Raw genomic sequence first — 18,924 nt, 5'->3', positions numbered from 1 at the left:
GACCGCCAGTTAAAACCATTACGTTTGAAACAGAATCAACAGCCTGCATTAAAAGAGCTCATTTAGTGTGTAAACACTGCCCCCTGCTGGACACTTAAAGCCAAGCCAGTGATTAAAATATGAGAATTCTGCACCCTAGGGGGCGCTCTCCTTATTAATAAACTGATATTAATACTTGGGTCAAACACATGAAAAAAACAATTAATTATAAAGTAAGAAGATTCTGTTAGATTTGTATCTTTCTGATTCATTTTCTTTATGTAAACAGCTTTTTTTTCCTTTTGTCACTAAGTAAATAACACTTATACTCTAGTAATTATTTAGTTTTCTGTGATTTTATTGTCCCTAAACACTCAAACGTATTGTTTAAAATGCCCTATTAGGGCCCGATATGTAACAAGATCCGAATGAAAAAATGTAATAAAACCGAAAATGTAATGACTAAATAATGTAACAAAAGTGCTGAGTCTCAAATATAATTTTTAAAAATGTAATAAAACCCAAACTGTTACAACTGGTCAATAATACAACAAGCCATTGAGCCCAAAACATTAAAAAATAATAATGTTTGCCTTTTATTTACTGTATACAAACACAAACACACATATTTACACGTATACATTGAACCAAAAATAAATAGGGTTAACAGTTCAGAACCCTGAAAAAATTGTTTTTAAGACGTGTTTATTATAAAGTCGGCATACAGTGAAATATAGAATAAAAAAAGGAATTTCTTTGTGTGTGTGTGTGTGTGTGTGTGTGTGGCTTTTTAACAATATAAAAGTTTGAAAACCTTCCATTTAAATGTGAATACGATCGACATGCTCATATAATGTTATAACTTTGATAAATTATTTAGTGTAGATATAGTAACTGGCTGCAGGTTGGAAGATGCTCACCCCTTTCTGACCCAAATCCTTCTAATTTAGCATCAGTTTTCTGTTTTTTTTAGCAAATCTGCTTTGAGGACAAAACATTTCCTTCCTGTCCGATATACATATATATAAGTGCCCCAATACATACAATATATGTTACTTTTGATTTAAAAATATGTGTAAAACTGCCTGTTTATTCACTATCCTTTACATTCCAAGTTGTATAAATAAAATAAAAAACACAACTTTCACATGCACTAGCATTAAAGTTTGGTGCAAACTGTTGATTCCTAGCAGGACTCCCACGGTAGTCATGGAAACTGTTTACCAAGCCTTTTATTCTTTGAATCCAATCTGCATTTCTTTAGTTTATGGTTTGAGTTTTCAAATCAGAATATATATTTTCTTTAGAAAGTTTATCTATGATAGCGTAAGGATGTTTTAATCTATATCTTTCCTCAGTGTGTGGGAGCAACTTTCCTTTGTATTCACCAACAAGTCCTTTCATTACCATTGGTATTCAGTGCATGATTGCTCTCAGTCCTACTCAAGCTGAGCAGTACAGTAGATGCTGTGATAGAAACAGGCTCTGATGCTTTCCTGCTGCTTCTTAAGATCTGTGTTAACCCGAGTAAAGATAAATGGAGATGCCTGTAAGTGTAAATATTCCTTGAAGATGTTTGAAACTCAGTTACTTCAGTTTTCTATTCATCTACTCATCATCACCAGGAGAAGCCAGAACCTTTATCTGCTCCATAAAACTATAACAAAATCATTAGTTTATATTGAATCACCACCCAAAAAAAAAGCGCTGTTAAAATATTGTCATATAATCTGTTTTTATCACATTATAACTTTGTTGGGCATGTGCGTTTTTTCACCCTCCAAATTAATATTTTAAAAACGTGTTTTTTTAAAAAAAAATAATAATAATAAAAAAAAAAACAATAAATGATAAAAAGACACATAGGCAAGCTACAATAACCTTGTGTAAAGGATTTTCAATATCCGCGAGCGGTGAAATAACCCAAAGTAGGGGTCCAAAATAAAAATGAAAGAGTCATCTTTATATTATAAATTACAACAGAGATCAAGTTTTTTTTTTTTTTTTTTTCATTCCCACATGCAGTTATGGGCCAATGAAAATATTTTAAAAATAAGTATTTTTTCAGATTTCCAGAGCGTGTCACCCAAGAACCAATGCATATATGTGACTAATCATTAGTGATATGAACAGTCTATGTACATAGCTCAAAGCTGTTCAAATTACAGGGAGCTGAGGCATATGCTAAGTTGTTTACTGAAGGACCAAACATGTTCCAGTAAAAAAAAATTAAAAATTCACACAAAAAAAACTAGGAAAAGTGAAATAATAATAATATATATATAAGAATCAATAACAATGAGCACCACTTTGAGTTATGAGTGGAACGATAATGGATCCCTGGAACTGTGACTGCCCAGTTTCGTGTTTTTTCCACCGTCCTCTGAACGCATCATACTACGTCACTGACGGCTTTGACGAATAGCATTAGAGCCGGGGCTCCTCCCTCCTTCCCTTCCTCCCTCCTCCTCCTCCCGCTGAGCGAAGTCGAGCCGCCGGAACGCAGACACTCACAGGCGAGTTCGCTCCTCTTCTCCAGCCGCTGCTGCTAGGCCCACTGCGGGAAGATGGCGACGGATAAACCCAAGCACGAAGGCAGGGTCAAAATCGGACATTACATTCTCGGAGACACCCTCGGAGTGGGCACGTTTGGAAAGGTTAAAGGTACGTCTCTGTTTTTTCGTTGCGCTGCATCCCGCTATGGGCATATTTTAGCTCGGCTGCTAATTTAGCCACTGAAGCTAACTTGACGCGACAGCAGGAACACACTTGTTGTTACCTCAGCTTCTGTTGGGGATAACACTGCATGTAGCAACAAGAGGATATATTAGCTCGACAGTACAGTTTCATAGCTTGTATTGTCATGCATTCGTTAGGAGCGGAGGTTGAGCTGGAAGCTAGCAAGTGAGCCACAAGTCGTTTGTCAAGACATGGTCAAGACAGACGCCGGTGTTGCGCTTCAAAGTGATCCTCTGCCAATTAATGACCAGAGTGTGGGAGTGGACTGCACACATTTTTAATAAAGTAAATACCGACCTACAAAAAATTAGTGCCAAAACAAGACGGTTATTTTATTGTGGCTTCTTAGCAAAAAAAAAAAAAAGAATTCTAACATTCAGTTTACGGTATTAGTTAATTGTGTCTGTGAACGTTTAATAATATTTTTTTTTATAATATGATGCGTGTAAGAATGATTAGTGATGTCCCGATACAACTATATCCCACTTCCGATACGATACCGATATAGCAGCCTTGAATATTGGGCGATACAGAAAACAAACCGATACAATATCAGCACGAATCATACATACTTTTATTACTCATTTTGTAGTGTGGAATGTTACAAAAAGTCTTGATCAAGTGATGTTACTCAAACAGAGAACAATAGTCAACAATTCAAGTTCACTTCAGTTATTTTTTACTGTCAGTATATGGTGGGAACAACTGAGGGCAGGGACAAAAATACCAAAAACTTATTGGGTCGCTTATATCGGACATTTTAGATGCAGTCCGATAAAATCCGATATTTGTTTTCGGGCTGATATCGGACCAATATCTGATGTCAATATCGTATCGGGACACCCCTATAAGAAATCATTAATATTTCTTATAAACATTTATATAATTTAAGCTATGTATTGACAATCGATCTTCATGAATATTCCCATCTCTAAAGGAAAAAGTTTATTTACATATTAGTTAGTCTTGTATGGTATTTAATGTAATGTTTTTTTATTAGATGTTTATTGTTGTGTGAAGCTTTTTTGAAAGGTGCTTGTATTTAAATAAAATATATTATTGTTATTATTATTATTACTTCCCATCTGTATTTTTCTTTAACGGAAGCTGACAGCTTAAAAAAAGTTACATATCCCCATACTAAACGATACAATATACATCACGATATATATTTTGATATCAATAATTACAAATTTCACCTTTACAAGTACAAAATGATATGAAATACAATTTATTTAAGTTTTTTTTTTTTTTTACTTTCAAGAACAAGTAAATGGTATCTAACTCTAAATTAATTACAAATATGAAAAACAAGTGTTTTTTTATATAAAACTGTCAAATTACATTTTTCTACTATGCAAATGTTTTTTTGTTTAAAAAAGTTGATTTGGACATTTCTTTTTGGGATCAATGCGATAATTGTACAGTGAAAAAGCCCCTATATCGCCAAATCTTTTTTTTTTTTACATATAGTTGTTAGTTGTTGTATGACTTATATCGTATTTTATTGAATGTGTTTTTAATAGATACTTATTGTTGTGCCAAGCTTCCTTGGATGACTAGAAATGTGCTCATTTATATTCAATGTATTATCATTATAAATAATATTACCAATCACTGCTAATAATTTATTTTAATTTTTATTAACGATCATTACGTTTCAGATTGTTCCATTTTCAAAGAAATGAAAGATTTGTCTGGTTAAAACATAATTCATAATGAAAATGCATCAACTCGTTTCCAATAGACTTTAAATGATGAGGGAGTTTTTGTTCCCATTAAAGTACGTTCCTATTGTCCTGTGCTTTTTTCCACCGGTAAACACTTTTTTTCCATTACATCGGGGAAGTAAACCATGTAGGAGAGCTAGGTGCATATTAATGAGAAGCTTTCACAACTGCTTCAAACAAAGTGCAAAGACGTTCCCAGTTTGGCTGAGTCACATTTTGGGTTTAGCTGCTATCTGAGGTGGTGGTGGGGGGTGTTGTGTTTGCTATGCTGTGGAATTTTCACTGCTTTTAGCTGTGCTTTGTGACACAGTGGTGGAGTAAACCAAATGGACTCTAGTGTGGGGCCTGTAACTGTGCAGATAACACAGTTGTCCTGATTTGATAACTTAAAAACTCCAATAATTAAATGCTTGATTATTAATTAAGCTTTAATCGCCATCTTTTAGAAACACTCAGGGTCTGCATTAGTGTATTTAAAAGACACATAACCCAAGCTGGCCTAGGCTTAAACAAACTAACCAATAGTTATGTTTACATTTGGTATTTATGTGAGTCATTGTTTACCATTGTGTCTCTGCTTTCATTTAAAGGAAACTGACATAAGTTATTATAGCTGTGATATCATGATTTTTATATTCACTTAAAACGACAAGATCTGTCTGCGTCCACCTACTCCCAAATACATGTACGTGTAATTTTTGCCATTTGTCTGAATTATTGATATTATTTGCTTTACTCTCGTGAAATCTTATCCTGAAGAAAGATGGATGCTCAGAACCTCCTTATAATACTTGACATTCCTTTGTTGTAGAGCTGCGGATTTGTAGATAAAAACAATTTTTATTTTGCAAATTCAAGTTAATTTATTTATTTTTTTCCCTACCACAGTTTTTTCAGACTTTTGAGCTTCCCGTCCTTGTGTGTTCCCGTAGCGCGATGTGGACCAGCCCCCTCTTTGTTTAATTTAAGCTACTGTGAAGTTGCTGTTAAACTTTTGCTTAAATCTGGGTTAAAGCTTGAAATTGTTGAATGACAGAGCCTCATTTACTTTTTATTTTGGGATTGTTCTATGCATTTTAACAATTGAGGACAATCACAGCAATAAAGTTGCACTTTTGACAATATATCTGATGTCTGCACTCATTTTTAAGTGCATTAAAAAAAGGAATATCGAAACTCAGATTTTTCAGCCCTAATTTATTGTTTCACGTCTAATGTACCACTAACAATAAGTATAACGCGAAGAAATGTTGTCTCGTCTGTCCACACGTACTGCACCATGTTTTCTCGGAGAGAAGTGGTCATGTGATCAGGCACGTCATGTGACGTGTAATTGCGGAAAAAAAACTTTTCCATTGTGCTTTTGCCATACATTTAAATATCGAAACGTCTGAAATTCCTCTTTATGAAAGCGTAAAACCTTTTAGCGATATTTGAGTGTTTGTTCCAAATTAAAGTGTTTTTATTATCAGTTTTTATTGAGTTATTTAGATTTTTCCCATTTCCAAGAGGAGTAATAACAAGGGATAGACCGATATGGATTTCTTTAGGGCCGATACGGATTTTTTTTTTTTTCCATCAACCTTAGCCGATGACAGATAATATTTAATTAAGGAAAATGTTATGTCATAATCTGAGAAAAATTTAATCATTTGTAAGAATTTAGAGGGTGTTTTTTTTAACAGTTTAACATTACAAATGACTGCAATCACGCAATATAAGCACCAGGAAAACTGTGAGGCCCTGCAAATGTTGACTTTCATTCACACAATGATTCATGTTTTCGCTGTCAATTTTACTTTCTCCTGCTGGCCGAATTGGATGCTCCATAGGCCCGGATTATTTTTTTTTGCTCATTTCACTGCTTTTCCATGTTTGTATTGGTTATTAACTCCTGTGATGTCATCTTGTTTATCCTCCAGTCGGCCAACACGAGCTCACCAAGCACCAAGTGGCCGTAAAGATCCTGAACAGACAGAAGATCCGCAGTTTGGACGTGGTGGGAAAAATCCGCCGGGAGATCCAAAACCTCAAGCTTTTCAGGCACCCTCACATAATTAAACTGTAAGTCATAGATTACACACGGCTTCATAATCCCTCTGTCGCCACAATAACTCTGCCTACGCAGCTATTTTTAAGTGTTTATTGGAAAACAGTCATGTAGGATAGTGTGTGTGTTGTTATGACCTTGTTGGTGATTGTTACACATCTGTTTTCAGGCTTTTTTGTGATGGTTTGTTGATTTTTTAGCTTTAAATATGTCCCAAAATGCAATATTAGTTAACCTTTTACCTTGTTGAGCCAGTGAAAATCACTAATTTTTGTTTAAATTGTCAGGCATTTTTAAATAAATCAGTTTTTTTGGTGATTTAAAATGTTATTACCTCTGCACTGACATCAGAAATGTTATAGTAGAATGATATTTAAAATAATCATTGTTTAGCATTACAGTAACAGTTGTGACACTAATCATTCAGTTCTACTTAGTGGGCTAAGGTTGTCTTAAAGGTGAATTGTAATTGCAGATGTTATCAAAAGATTATATATAATACCAGAGGTTTAGTCAGGTTCGTCTCTTTAAAAGTCCTTGTAGAGCAGAGGTGTGAAATTTTAGTTTGAGCAGTTTCTCTTATGTGGGCTGCAGATTTAGGGCAGGAAAATTAGTAGTTTAATCATTATTGTCCTCTAGTTTGCACTTCTACTAATAAATAAATGATAAAATATGTAAAATCAAAGCAGAAGGTGACACATTTCAGTCCCTGCATGATCTTCACTTTCAATTTATTTGATTTTGTGACGAAAAATGTGAAAGATTTAGTTCTTTTAACAATTTGAGATTAAAAAAATGACTGCCATCATGTGATATAAGCATGGGGGAGTTTCATTGATTTATTTGTGTATTAATTTGGATATAATTAGCTGATATATTTACAACTGAATGAGTTGGTAATTTACACAAGGATTCATTTTCTCTGACTTTTTATGGATTTCTTCTGCGGGCCGAATTTGATGCAGTAACAGCTTCATACACATCAGGAGTTGCTTCAGCACACATCCTTGTGTTTTCTGTAATTAAAAATGAAACTATTTTAAAGTCAATATGTAGAAAAACAGTACAAGAATGTAAATGAGAGGAAAACTATAGGGGGCTTTAAATGTGTGTGTTTAAAAATAAATAAATGTACACATACCCTCATTTCTGGACTATAAGCTGCTGCTTTTTTCTCACGTTTTGAACATTGCGGCTTAAACAATGACGCGGCTAAATTGTGGATATTTCCCTGTTTTATAAGCTTCATGCCTCCAACAAAATTGAGCTCTGTCACATTAGACCAGGTGGAACAATGAAATTGCTAACATTAAATCATTCTTGCTCGCACATAATCATTCTGATCACTCATTTTGTCATGATGCACACTGCAACGACGTAGAGAAATGTCAGAGAGAGAGCGCGAGCGCCCGCTGCAGCAGCAGCGATGTGGATGAATTAATAGTCAGCCAGTTTGTAATAGAAAGATAAACAACATAAAGTTGTTAAATCACCGCGTTAGGTTTGTTCAGACTGAGGCTGATGGAGACGCTTCCGTAAGGAGGACGGACAGACGGAGTGGAGATCAGAACAGGCTGTTCTGATCTCCACTCCGTCTACAGTAAAAGTCAGCCAGTTTGTAATAGTAGCATAACAGCATGAAGTTGCCAAATCACCACGTTGGATTTATTCAGAAGCGATCGCGTCCCTATTCTGACTCAGAGTCCGACTTGCTACGATCGCTCCGCAGTAGTTCACTGTAAGAAGAGCAGACGAAGCGGTGTATCAGTCTGTTTATAGTAAAAAGTGACCATAAAAAGCTGTGAATGGACTGATATGTAGACGTGAGGCAGTGAGGAGGAGACTTCATGTAGTAAAGGGAACTTACCTCTGTTGAAACACGGACATTTCCATGAAACCTAACTTGAAGTACAGCAGCCCGCCTACCTGCCCGTTCTGATTGGCCGAGTTGTCTGATGGGCACCCTCATCAGCTCATAGGGTGCGGCCCATGTTAGGCTGCGGCATTTGTGGATTTTTCTTTAAAAAATTGCTAAATTATTGTAATGTGGCCAATAAAACATTTCATGTTATTAACATTTACTCTTTAATGAAGTGTTATTACTCGGCAATGAACTTTTTGCTTAGATGTGTACTTAACTTAGTTATACAGTAGTAAGAGTAAAGTAGAGTAAAAAAAGTCTATTGTCACACACTAAATATCCAAAAATACCATGTAGCGATAGATTGGGGGGGTCTCTTCCTGTGTGTGTGTGTGTGTGTGTGTGTGTGTGTGTGTGTGTGTGTGTGTGTGCGTGTGTGCGTGTGTGCGTGCGTGCGTGCGCGCGCGTCCACAGGGCCAACAACTGATAAAGGGTCATTAAACTGACCAGGGGCGTGGCAAACGTCCTCAAATTCCAGCTCCATGCATGCACAGGAATGTAAACGCTGTGTGTGTATCTGTCTCTGTGCGTGTGTTTCCTTTTTTGACGAACCAGGGGCATGACTTTCAGGGGCAAAGTACACGACGGTTTCCACTGAATCTGAATAACAACGACTTTAGGAACGTTTTTTGATATTTTGTTATTGAGCAGTATGACTTTTGAAGCACTGTTCTTCCATCCACATTTTGTGAATAAATGAGTGAATGTGTGTTTCTTTCGCTTTTCTTTGTCAGTGTTGTACAGGTTTTGTGTCAACAACAACATCTACAGGAACTTACAGACGTGTTGCATGTTAAAGTCTAGCCCTCCAGTGTTGTTGTCATGCATATTTTCCATAAGTAAATGATTGTTGCGTTAATTATTTATTGTTAGATGAGCACGTGAGGCCGAGCACTGCAGTCGCATAGAAAGTCCATTTCACTCTGTGTTTGCTGTTAGACTCTGCCATCGTTAAAATGCTGCTGCTGATGGGATTCATTCACTGTGATGGAAACAGCTTGGGTGCATTGTTGAACGGATTGTCCACATATAATTAAAGTAAACACATTTTTTGACTGCGTAGGTTTGTGTTGAAAGATTTCAGTAGCTTATGGTGCAATAAAGGGATTCTCCACTGTTTTTGAAAATGTGGTCTAAAACCTTTGAAATGTACTTATTAAAAGATCTTTGCCTAACAAAACACATCATTTTGCACCGTATTCATTTTATTGACTTTTAAAATTAGACTACTTTACAGTTTTAGAGCCTGTGTTCCTCCATCTTGAAATCACGCGATTGATGATGTCACACGGCCCCGCTGCCTGTAAACATCCTATTGTTTTCTATTGGAGTGAAACATTCAGCCTGATTTTTAGATCATTTAGTAGCTTTTTTGGTTAAAATGACAAGTTGTGCTATTTTTGGTTGCTTTAAACAAGCAGGAAAAGTTAATGATGTCAATGTAACCTGTCTGTTATTTACTCACTAACTTCAGCCAGTAGAGCGTATGTCACGCACTGTTTAACGGAGAGAAAGGTCCCTAAGGAGAGCTCTTTTTCTCTGCTTCATTGTTTACAGCCAAACTGCAAAATTGGAACTGTCGCCCCCTGCAGTCATAGATTTTTTTCGGGTCACAACAGTTTTGTTTTCTTTCGGTAAATAAGAGGTTTACATCGACATCTTTAACTTTAACATTTTTCTTTTAGAGCAACCAAAATCAGCACAACTTGTCATTTTGACTAAAAAAAGCTACTAAATGATCTAAAAATCAGGCTGAATGTTTCACTCCATAAGAAAACAATGGGATGTTTACAGACAGTGGTGCCATGTGACATCATCAATCACGTGATTTCAAGATGGAGGAACACAGGCTCTAAAACTGTAAAGTCATCCCATTATTAAAAGGCAATAAAACCAATATAGTGCAAAAATAATGCCTTTTATTAGGCATAGACCTTCTAATAAGTACATTTCAAAGATTTTAGGCCACATTTGTAAAAGCATGGAGGATCTTTTTATAATTGTTAACGGTGTGTTTGCATTGAATAATTGCTGCTATTTGTTTGGTAAACACACAACTTTCCTCTCGACAGGTATCAGGTTATTAGCACGCCGACGGATATCTTCATGGTGATGGAGTACGTCTCAGGAGGGGAGCTTTTTGACTACATCTGCAAAAATGGAAAGGTAACATGTCACATTTATGGGAATACTATTTTTTTCTACACTCGGACATTACAGCACTCTCATACTTTTGTAGATTTCAGTTGTTTTCAGAGAATGTGTGTCTATGTGACCATAAATTCACGGTGACTGTTAAAAATGCGCTGCTGAGTCATCGTTGACGTGCTAATGAATTCTCCGAGATGTCACCTAAAGTAAAACGTCTCCTCTCTGACAGTTGGATGAGAAGGAGAGTCGCCGGCTGTTCCAGCAGATTATCTCAGCTGTGGACTACTGCCACAGGCACATGGTGGTTCACAGAGACCTGAAGCCTGAGAACGTGCTGCTCGACGCACACATGAACGCCAAGATCGCAGACTTTGGTAAGTGTCAGCATGCTAAAAAGAAAGGATGTTTATTTATTGTCCTGTGGACACGAGGAATCTGTAACCACTTCCCTTTTAAAATGCACTGCAGCTACGTTTAGATGTGGAAATTCTTGTTTTCCTTTTTCACCCGCAAACATAATCCACACCTTGATTCAAACAAAAGGAGCATTGATGAATCAGCAATATGTTTTTTGTATTTACAGATGTAATCAACTGTGTCAGGGACATTTTATAATCAGATAATACATATTTCTCACAATACAATGCATTGTCTGATCCAAGGGCCACAATATCAACATTCATGTCAGCATTTAGAATAATGACCAATTTGAGCATTAATAATGTGATTTTTTTATATATGTTATATTTGTTGTTTTTGTCATCCTTTAGTGTAATTTTGTGTTTATGTTGTCCTTTTGTGTATTTTCCTCTTATTTTGTGTTTTTTGTATAGATTTGTATGTTTTTGGTTGATATTAATTTTTTTTTGTGTGATTTTTGTTTTAAAGTGTATGTTTGTTGACATTCGATTTTTTTTTTTTGTCATATTCTGTGTTTTGTTGTCCTTTTGTGATTTTTTTTTTTTTTTCTGTTTGTGTGATTTTTGTTTCCATATGTCTGTTTTTTGATGTTATTTTTTGTCATCTTGTGTCTTTACTGCCTTTTTGTCTGTTTTTCTGTTATGTTGTGTGTTATGTTTTAATATATATGCTTTTTTTGATATTTTTTTTTGTTGTTGTCTTGTGTGCTTTTGTTGTTCTCTTGTGAGTTTTTCTGCTATTTTGTGTGATTTTTAGATTTGTTTTTGGCGTTTACTTTTGGGGGCTGCTCAAAAGTAGACAGATGGCCGCATATGGCCCCAGAGCCAGCAGTTGCCCATCTCGGCTCTAAAGGAATAGAACAACACTATGTTGATCTTGTTTGTATTCCAATATACAGTACAGCGTTACATTTCTGTTTACCAGTGATTAACTTTGCTACAACCATCATAGTGCATAGTGCATTATTTAGTTGCGTTTTTGACGTTAGTGTTTTCACATTAAACGTTTTCATTAATTTTTTTTCTTCTACGTGTTGAGTAATGCAAGTCAAGGTCATTTTGTCTTTTCTCAAACATGAAGTTACAGTTTATTGCAGTGAACTTCTGCTTTTCAAATGAGTTGCTGCCTCTATTACAATACAATGTGTTACATAATGTGTATTGTTGTAAATTAAGTTTGTGTTGTGAAGCGTTGCTCAGTGTGTGACAAACTTTGCAGGTTTGTCGAACATGATGTCAGACGGAGAGTTTCTGAGAACAAGCTGTGGGTCACCAAACTACGCCGCTCCTGAAGTCATTTCAGGAAGGTAAACGGTTTTTCATCCCTACACATGATGGGATTCATAATCAGCCTGTATATTGTAAGAATGAGTGTTTCTATTGGTTTGCAGGTTGTACGCTGGTCCAGAGGTGGACATCTGGAGCAGCGGGGTCATTCTCTACGCCTTGTTGTGTGGGACTCTCCCGTTTGACGACGATCACGTGCCAACGCTCTTCAAGAAGATCTGTGACGGCATATTTTTCACGCCACAGTATCTCAACCCGTCAGTGATCAGCCTCCTGAAACACATGCTGCAGGTGGACCCGATGAAAAGAGCCACCATCAAAGAGATCCGGTAAGCACGAAGAGCGCGTTCACTTTATGGCATCTACTGACGCTGTGCGATATAACGATATGCTGCACATACTAACCCTCTGTAGTTTATATCTGTAATTTAATGTCTTGAAAAATTGGTATTGTGGTATGCAGAGGTGTAACTCTGCTTTTTTCAGCCCGATTAGGTCTCCCAGAGCGATCGCAATCATTATTTAGTCTGGTTACAAACTGTGACACTACAGCTGATATGACTCTTCCAAGCAGAACAGCTGCAAGCTTGTCTCACAAATGAAAGCGTTAATTTATCTCCTGCTGCTCTCGAAGGACTTTTAAAGAATATAATCTAACATAACTTCTACTATTATATATGGTCTTTGGTGGAGCTTGGGAGTAAAATTCACTACAGGTACGGTTTAAAACAACAGCAGTGGCCATTATTGTTGGTCAGAACACGTGACAACGGTATATGTAGCAAAAGTCACGAATATTACTTAATTGAGAAGATTCTTAAAGAACTACCGTTTATTTTGGGATTTATTTATTTGTTTAGTTAAATGATAAATACTTATTCTAAAAAATAAATGGCATTAGTCACAACTTTGAAAACAAGATTTGGAAAAAGCTGCTGCAAAATCCTGTTTTTTAGGTTGTAACAATCACAGAAATTGGTCGCAAAATCCTAGAAGTACTGAGAAATAGGAAAAGGTCATGTAACCAATTTATTTATAGAAACTGTTTTTATATATAATAAAATATACGATGAAAGGCAATTTTTCATTCATTTCATGTAATTTTAAGGAAGAAATACTATATTGTGTTATACTGTATATGTATATCGTTATCTACCTATATCCTGATATCAAATACAAAAATACAATTAAAATTCACAATATTTGTAGATCTCAGTTTTCTAGTTTGTTTATCACATGATGGCAATTTTTTCTAATCTCAAACTGTTAAAAAAAACCTCTTAAATTTTTCCAAAATCTGGTCTAGTTTCTCAGGTCGTTTGTCAAATTGTTCTTTGAAGACATTTTCAGAAAGCTGGCTTTCAGGAGGCTTTCAGTTTGTTGATTATGTTTCCCACAGAGAAGACGAGTGGTTCAAACTGGACCTGCCCAAGTATTTGTTCCCAGACGACCCGTCCTACAGCAACAACATGATAGACGACGAGGCCCTCAAAGAGGTCTGTGAGAAGTTTGAGTGCACAGAAGAAGAGGTCCTCAGCTGCATCTACAGCCGCAATCACCAGGACCCGTTGGCCGTGGCCTATCACCTCATCATTGACAATCGTCGCATCATGAGCGAAGCCAAGGATTTCTACCTGGCCTCCAGCCCCCCCGACTCCTTCCTGGACGACCACATGACGTCGTCAGGCGGGGCCGTGGCTGGCATCCTGAAGCCCCACCCCGAGCGGGTACCGTTTCTACTGGCCGACACTCCCCCCAGGCCTCGCCACACGCTGGATGAACTGAACCCTCAGAAGTCCAAGCACCAGGGGGTGAGAAGGGCCAAGTGGCACCTGGGTATACGGAGCCAGAGTCGACCCAATGACATCATGTCGGAGGTGTGTCGTGCCATGAAACAGCTCGACTATGAATGGAAGGTGAGGAGAACACGTCCATGAGACCTGGGGCCGCATGGGCCGTCATCATTGGATACAGTAATAATGTAGGAGGGGTTATTATACACTACAGCAGGCCTAAAGGTGACTGGCCCAAAAGTAAATGTACAAATTGACTCCAAAAGCACACAAAACGACCAAAAATAAAGTACAAAATGAGAGATAAGTTTACAGAATGACAATAGAAATGCACAAGACTCCAAAAACCAAGTGGCAAAAATACACAAAGTGACTCCGAGAACATACAAAACGACCAAAAAAATATACAAAACGAGAGAAAAATGAAACAAGAATGACAACAGAAATAAACAAAAAACTCAAACTGCACAAAATGACGACAAAATACACACAGAACCACAAAAAAAGTGCATAATGAGAGAGAGAGAAATATTCAGAATGACAACAAATACGCAAAATTACAACAAAAATTCATAAAATTATTCCAAAAATACAAAATGACAAAAAAAAAAGTAAAAAAATTAGAGAAAATATTTAGAATGACAACAAAAATACAAAAAATTACAACAAAATACATAAAATAACAAAAACAAAAATATTGGACAACAAAAACACAAAATGACATTAAATTAAATTACATTATAGGTCAGAGACGGGCCACTTTTATTAACAACAGGGGCCACGAAAATATGATTGTCTGGTCCAAGGGCCATAGTATCAACATTCATGGGTTTGTGTGTTTTTGTTGTTGCTTTGTATATTTTCCCGTCATTTTTGTTTATTTTTTTTTACTTATTTGTTGCTGTTGTGTTTTTCTTTAATCATTTTGTGGTTTTTTTGGTTTGTGTTTCAATAATGTCATATTTGCTTTTTTTCCAGGTTGTGAATCCTTATTATTTACGAGTGAGAAGGAAGAATCCTATCACTGGGATGCAAACAAAGATGAGTCTCCAGCTCTACCAAGTGGACAGCAGAACCTACCTCCTAGATTTCCGAAGCATAGACGGTGAGTTTCACAAACCATACAAACATGTTGAAATCTTCCTGTTTGTAATAAAACTCAATAATAGTGTGATGTCAATCCTCTCATTCTACTTCCATCCAAAGTGTGGATCACTAACCTGTGCAGCCTGGAACTTAGCGTTAAATCCACTTACTGTTGCATCAGGGTAACACTCATAAATGATTGACTCTAGAGGTTAGGAAGTCCGTGTTGGCGTTTTGCGCTACTTCAAATGAAAAAGGTTGAGATAAGAGTGTTGTTATGGTCCAATGATGCAGCACAGGCATGCTGTATAAAGGTACACAGCCTAACATTTGACTCTTAGTCACAGTCATTCGTCACCAGGGACAGAAAAACATCCCAGAATTTGATTAAAGCTGATTGTTACGTTATGTTGAAAGGTTAGGCAAGGTGGCTGCTGTGTTAAAAAACCCTTTAACACTGTTCGGAATGAGATTTATTGCCCAAGTAGAAAAGGCAAACTCAACAACAGGCTTGGGGTCAATGAATTACAATTATAAAGTAAATATAATTGCAATTGAGTTCAGATAATTGACATGAAAATTAAATTAAGATTATTTATTTTATTCATCTGTTTAGGTCATGTTCTTGGATCTCCTTGGAAAGAAGTTCTTGGGTTTAATTGTGTGAGATTTTGAGAAACCAAAGATGTGTGAAGCTTTCAAAGTTAAATAGATATCTTTTAGTATTTTACAGCAATTTTGGTAGATTTTCAGGGCCTGGTTATATAACGAAGATGCTTCAGCCCAAACTGTCATGCAATAGGAACAATTGTGAGGAAAAATAAATAGATCTGAGCTTTAAAAGTAGTTATTTACATTTTACACTAATGGGAAATTATGTTATGATGATGATTTACTCTCATCTCTTCTTTTGTTTCACGTTAGGCATGAAATTCAGAATATAATTTGTAATTTATTTGAAATTTAGTAATCAAGATAGGAATTGGCTTTCCAAAAAAAAGACCTTGACAATTGAGAAAATCCTGATAATTGTAATTGAACATGGATAATTGAAATATAATAGGCTCCAAGCCTGCTCAATAATTGTTTCCATCATATTTGAAATGTTGGAATGTAAATCATCTGTTTCGAAATGTGATGTTTAGGGATGTAAAGAAATAGTCAACTCACACATTATGAAATACGGTACGATATAAAAATCCCAATAAAGAGTAACAACTGTATAACAAATCTTTGTTCTGCACTCATTTGAAAGGTTTTTACTTTGTTTTATTTCGTGAACTTTCGAACTTTATATCACCATTTTTTTGTTGTGCGAAATTTTGTGCCATGAAATTTCGCTACATTCATAGTAATGTCGTCATAATGTGTGAAATGACTGATTGTGTAATTTCAGATGACATGATGGAGACTAAATCTGGAAGTGCGACTCCTCTGCGCTCTGGCTCTGTGGGAAACTACCGCACAACTATTAAGAACGATGTAGACGGGGCAGACGTTCCTGCCTCGTCCAGCACTGTGGCCCCCATCAAAGCCCCTGAGGGCTCCTTAGGTTCATCGCTCACCTCATCCATCGACTCGACGGGAGGAGCAGAAAACACGCCCGTCCCCCGACCAGGGAGCCACACCATCGAGTTCTTCGAGATGTGCGCCAATCTTATTAAGCTACTTGCACGATAACTCGGCAAAACAATCGCAAGCCTCTTTTATTTTCTCTCCTCTCTGAGTGTCTTTATAGCAATAAGCATGCAACCGACGGGCGGCTCAGGGGGTCCCAGCTGAGGAGGAAGGCAGTACGATGCCTGGATTGTGTTCCTGAAGCTGAGGGGGACGAATCCGATCCTGAGCTGAAAGGAAACGATAGAAGGTTACAAGGAAAGATGAACGACAAGCTACTAAATCAGCTAAGATAGAGGAGGGGGGGGGGGTTACATTACTAAAAGTCCTGTTAAATTTAATCGCTAATGTCCATAAACAACCTACACTGAGATATCTGCTCCTGTTGGAGAGAAAAGAAAGCTCCTGGTATTCACCTGCGACGACGATAAAAACCACGTTTAGAGCTCCAGGATTTCAGACGCAGGACGCACTTTTTGCACAAGTTTTTATTTTCGTGATGCTCTCTTTTCTTTTTTTTTTTTTTTTTTTTTTTTTTTTTTTTGTCAGTGGGGATCAGAGAAGAGGTGCAGATATATGACGGGGGGCAGGCCTCACACTACACTTTAGAGATGTGCAGTGGTGTCCGCCATGTGTCAGGGACAAACAAACAAAAACGTGTCATCACATTTTATGTTTTTCTTTTTTGTTGCGTTTAAAAAAAAAAAAAAAAAGACTTAAAAACTCGGTGGTAATTTCTGGTTTGTAAAGATTTCTTTATTACATTTGTCTGTCCCCTTTACATTTTTATATATAAAGAAGTGAATATATTTATGTGGAAGGATTGGTGGTGTTTTTTTTTTTTTTTGTTTGTTTTTTTTGGAAATGTAGGTTTGGTTTTCTTAACTTCATTAAGATCTATTGCTGGATGGTTTATATTTTCTTTTTTTTACTGTTCGGTTTTTCACTCAATGTCACAAGTTTTTGTTTTTTTTTTCTCCAACTTTAAACTATTCTGATGTTTGTTTGTTCCAAGCCTGTTATCACTCAATTATACAGCCACTGCAGTCTCAATCTTGAATTTTTATCACAAAAATAAGTTGATTTTGACTATTGTTACTCTTTTTTTCTTTATCAGAAAACCTATATAGGAATTGCATATGAATATTGTTGATTAAAAAAAAAAATGTCTTTTTGCCTAAATTTAATTTCCTAAATGCCAATTCACAAGTGCAGTCCACGGGGCTTCAGTTGGAAAGAAAAAGTGCGAAGTAGCATTTACATGCAGTGCATGGATCGCGTGTCAGCAGGTGAACTCATTCGTTTAAATATTGTTTTTTTTTTATTATTATCATCGTTTCTACAAAGTAATGTATGTTTATTGCCCAAACATTCCATTGATTTTTGGGCGTTGAACGAAAAGGTTTACATGTTTAAAACCAGGATGGCACCAGTCCCATCAGACAACTTAAAAAAAAAAAAAAAAAAGACTGAATAAAATTTATATTTGATTAAAGAAAAAAAAATATTTCCCAAGTCCATAAAGTCTTATGTGAGTCTTTGATTGTAAGTGTGATGTGTTTCAATTAAATCTCACAGTTTCAAATTTTGTCTATTTTTAGTCCCCTTTTAATTGGATTTTTCTTGTCATTGTTTAACTAAATATTGATGTTAAAAAAAAATCAACATGACAAGGTTAAATTCATAAAATGTGCCTGTACAAAATAGTTTCCACAGTGCTTTAAAAAAAAAAAAAATATTCCACAAATATCAATTTCAACAGTGAATGACTTTTGTCATCGTTGGTTTATTTTGACCTTTGTGTCTGTGTTGATCTTTCTTTAGGGAAATTTTGATAATTCAAATTTAGAATTCACTACGGTTATGGATTAATAATTTAAAACTAAACCATTGTGAATAAAGGGGCAGTTGCAACTTTTGATAGTAAAAACATCTGTCCAGGTGTATGTGATGGACTTGAATGTGTTTAAAATATAATATTTCCAGCAGAAAGTATCCAATCTGTACTGTTCAATCCACCATTTCAATCTATTTTGTCTGATGTATGAGAACCGCTCGCTGAATTTGACTGGTGTGAACCTGATTGAACGGAATTTAATCATTTGTATCCCTCAACTGGCTAATAATAAACTGCTGAAATGCGCACAAGTTT

At 36.2% G+C, this 18,924-nt stretch overlaps 1 protein-coding gene across 1 annotated transcript; it reads left to right on the top strand.

Annotated features, from left to right (window-relative positions):
- The first annotated feature begins 2,460 nt into the window (after nt 1-2,460).
- prkaa1 (protein kinase, AMP-activated, alpha 1 catalytic subunit) lies at nt 2,461-18,924 on the top strand. The gene is made up of 9 exons (XM_028463300.1): nt 2,461-2,643; nt 6,371-6,512; nt 10,492-10,585; nt 10,800-10,944; nt 12,209-12,296; nt 12,381-12,605; nt 13,676-14,192; nt 15,048-15,174; nt 16,552-18,924. The coding sequence occupies exons 1-9, from the start codon at nt 2,547-2,549 to the stop codon at nt 16,833-16,835; spliced, it is 1,719 nt and encodes a 572-aa protein (XP_028319101.1). The 5' UTR covers nt 2,461-2,546; the 3' UTR covers nt 16,836-18,924.

This window comes from Gouania willdenowi, chromosome 12, assembly GCF_900634775.1.
Source record: "Gouania willdenowi chromosome 12, fGouWil2.1, whole genome shotgun sequence".
NCBI lineage: Eukaryota > Metazoa > Chordata > Actinopteri > Blenniiformes > Gobiesocidae > Gouania > Gouania willdenowi.
This window is presented reverse-complemented; position numbering and strand designations above follow the sequence as displayed.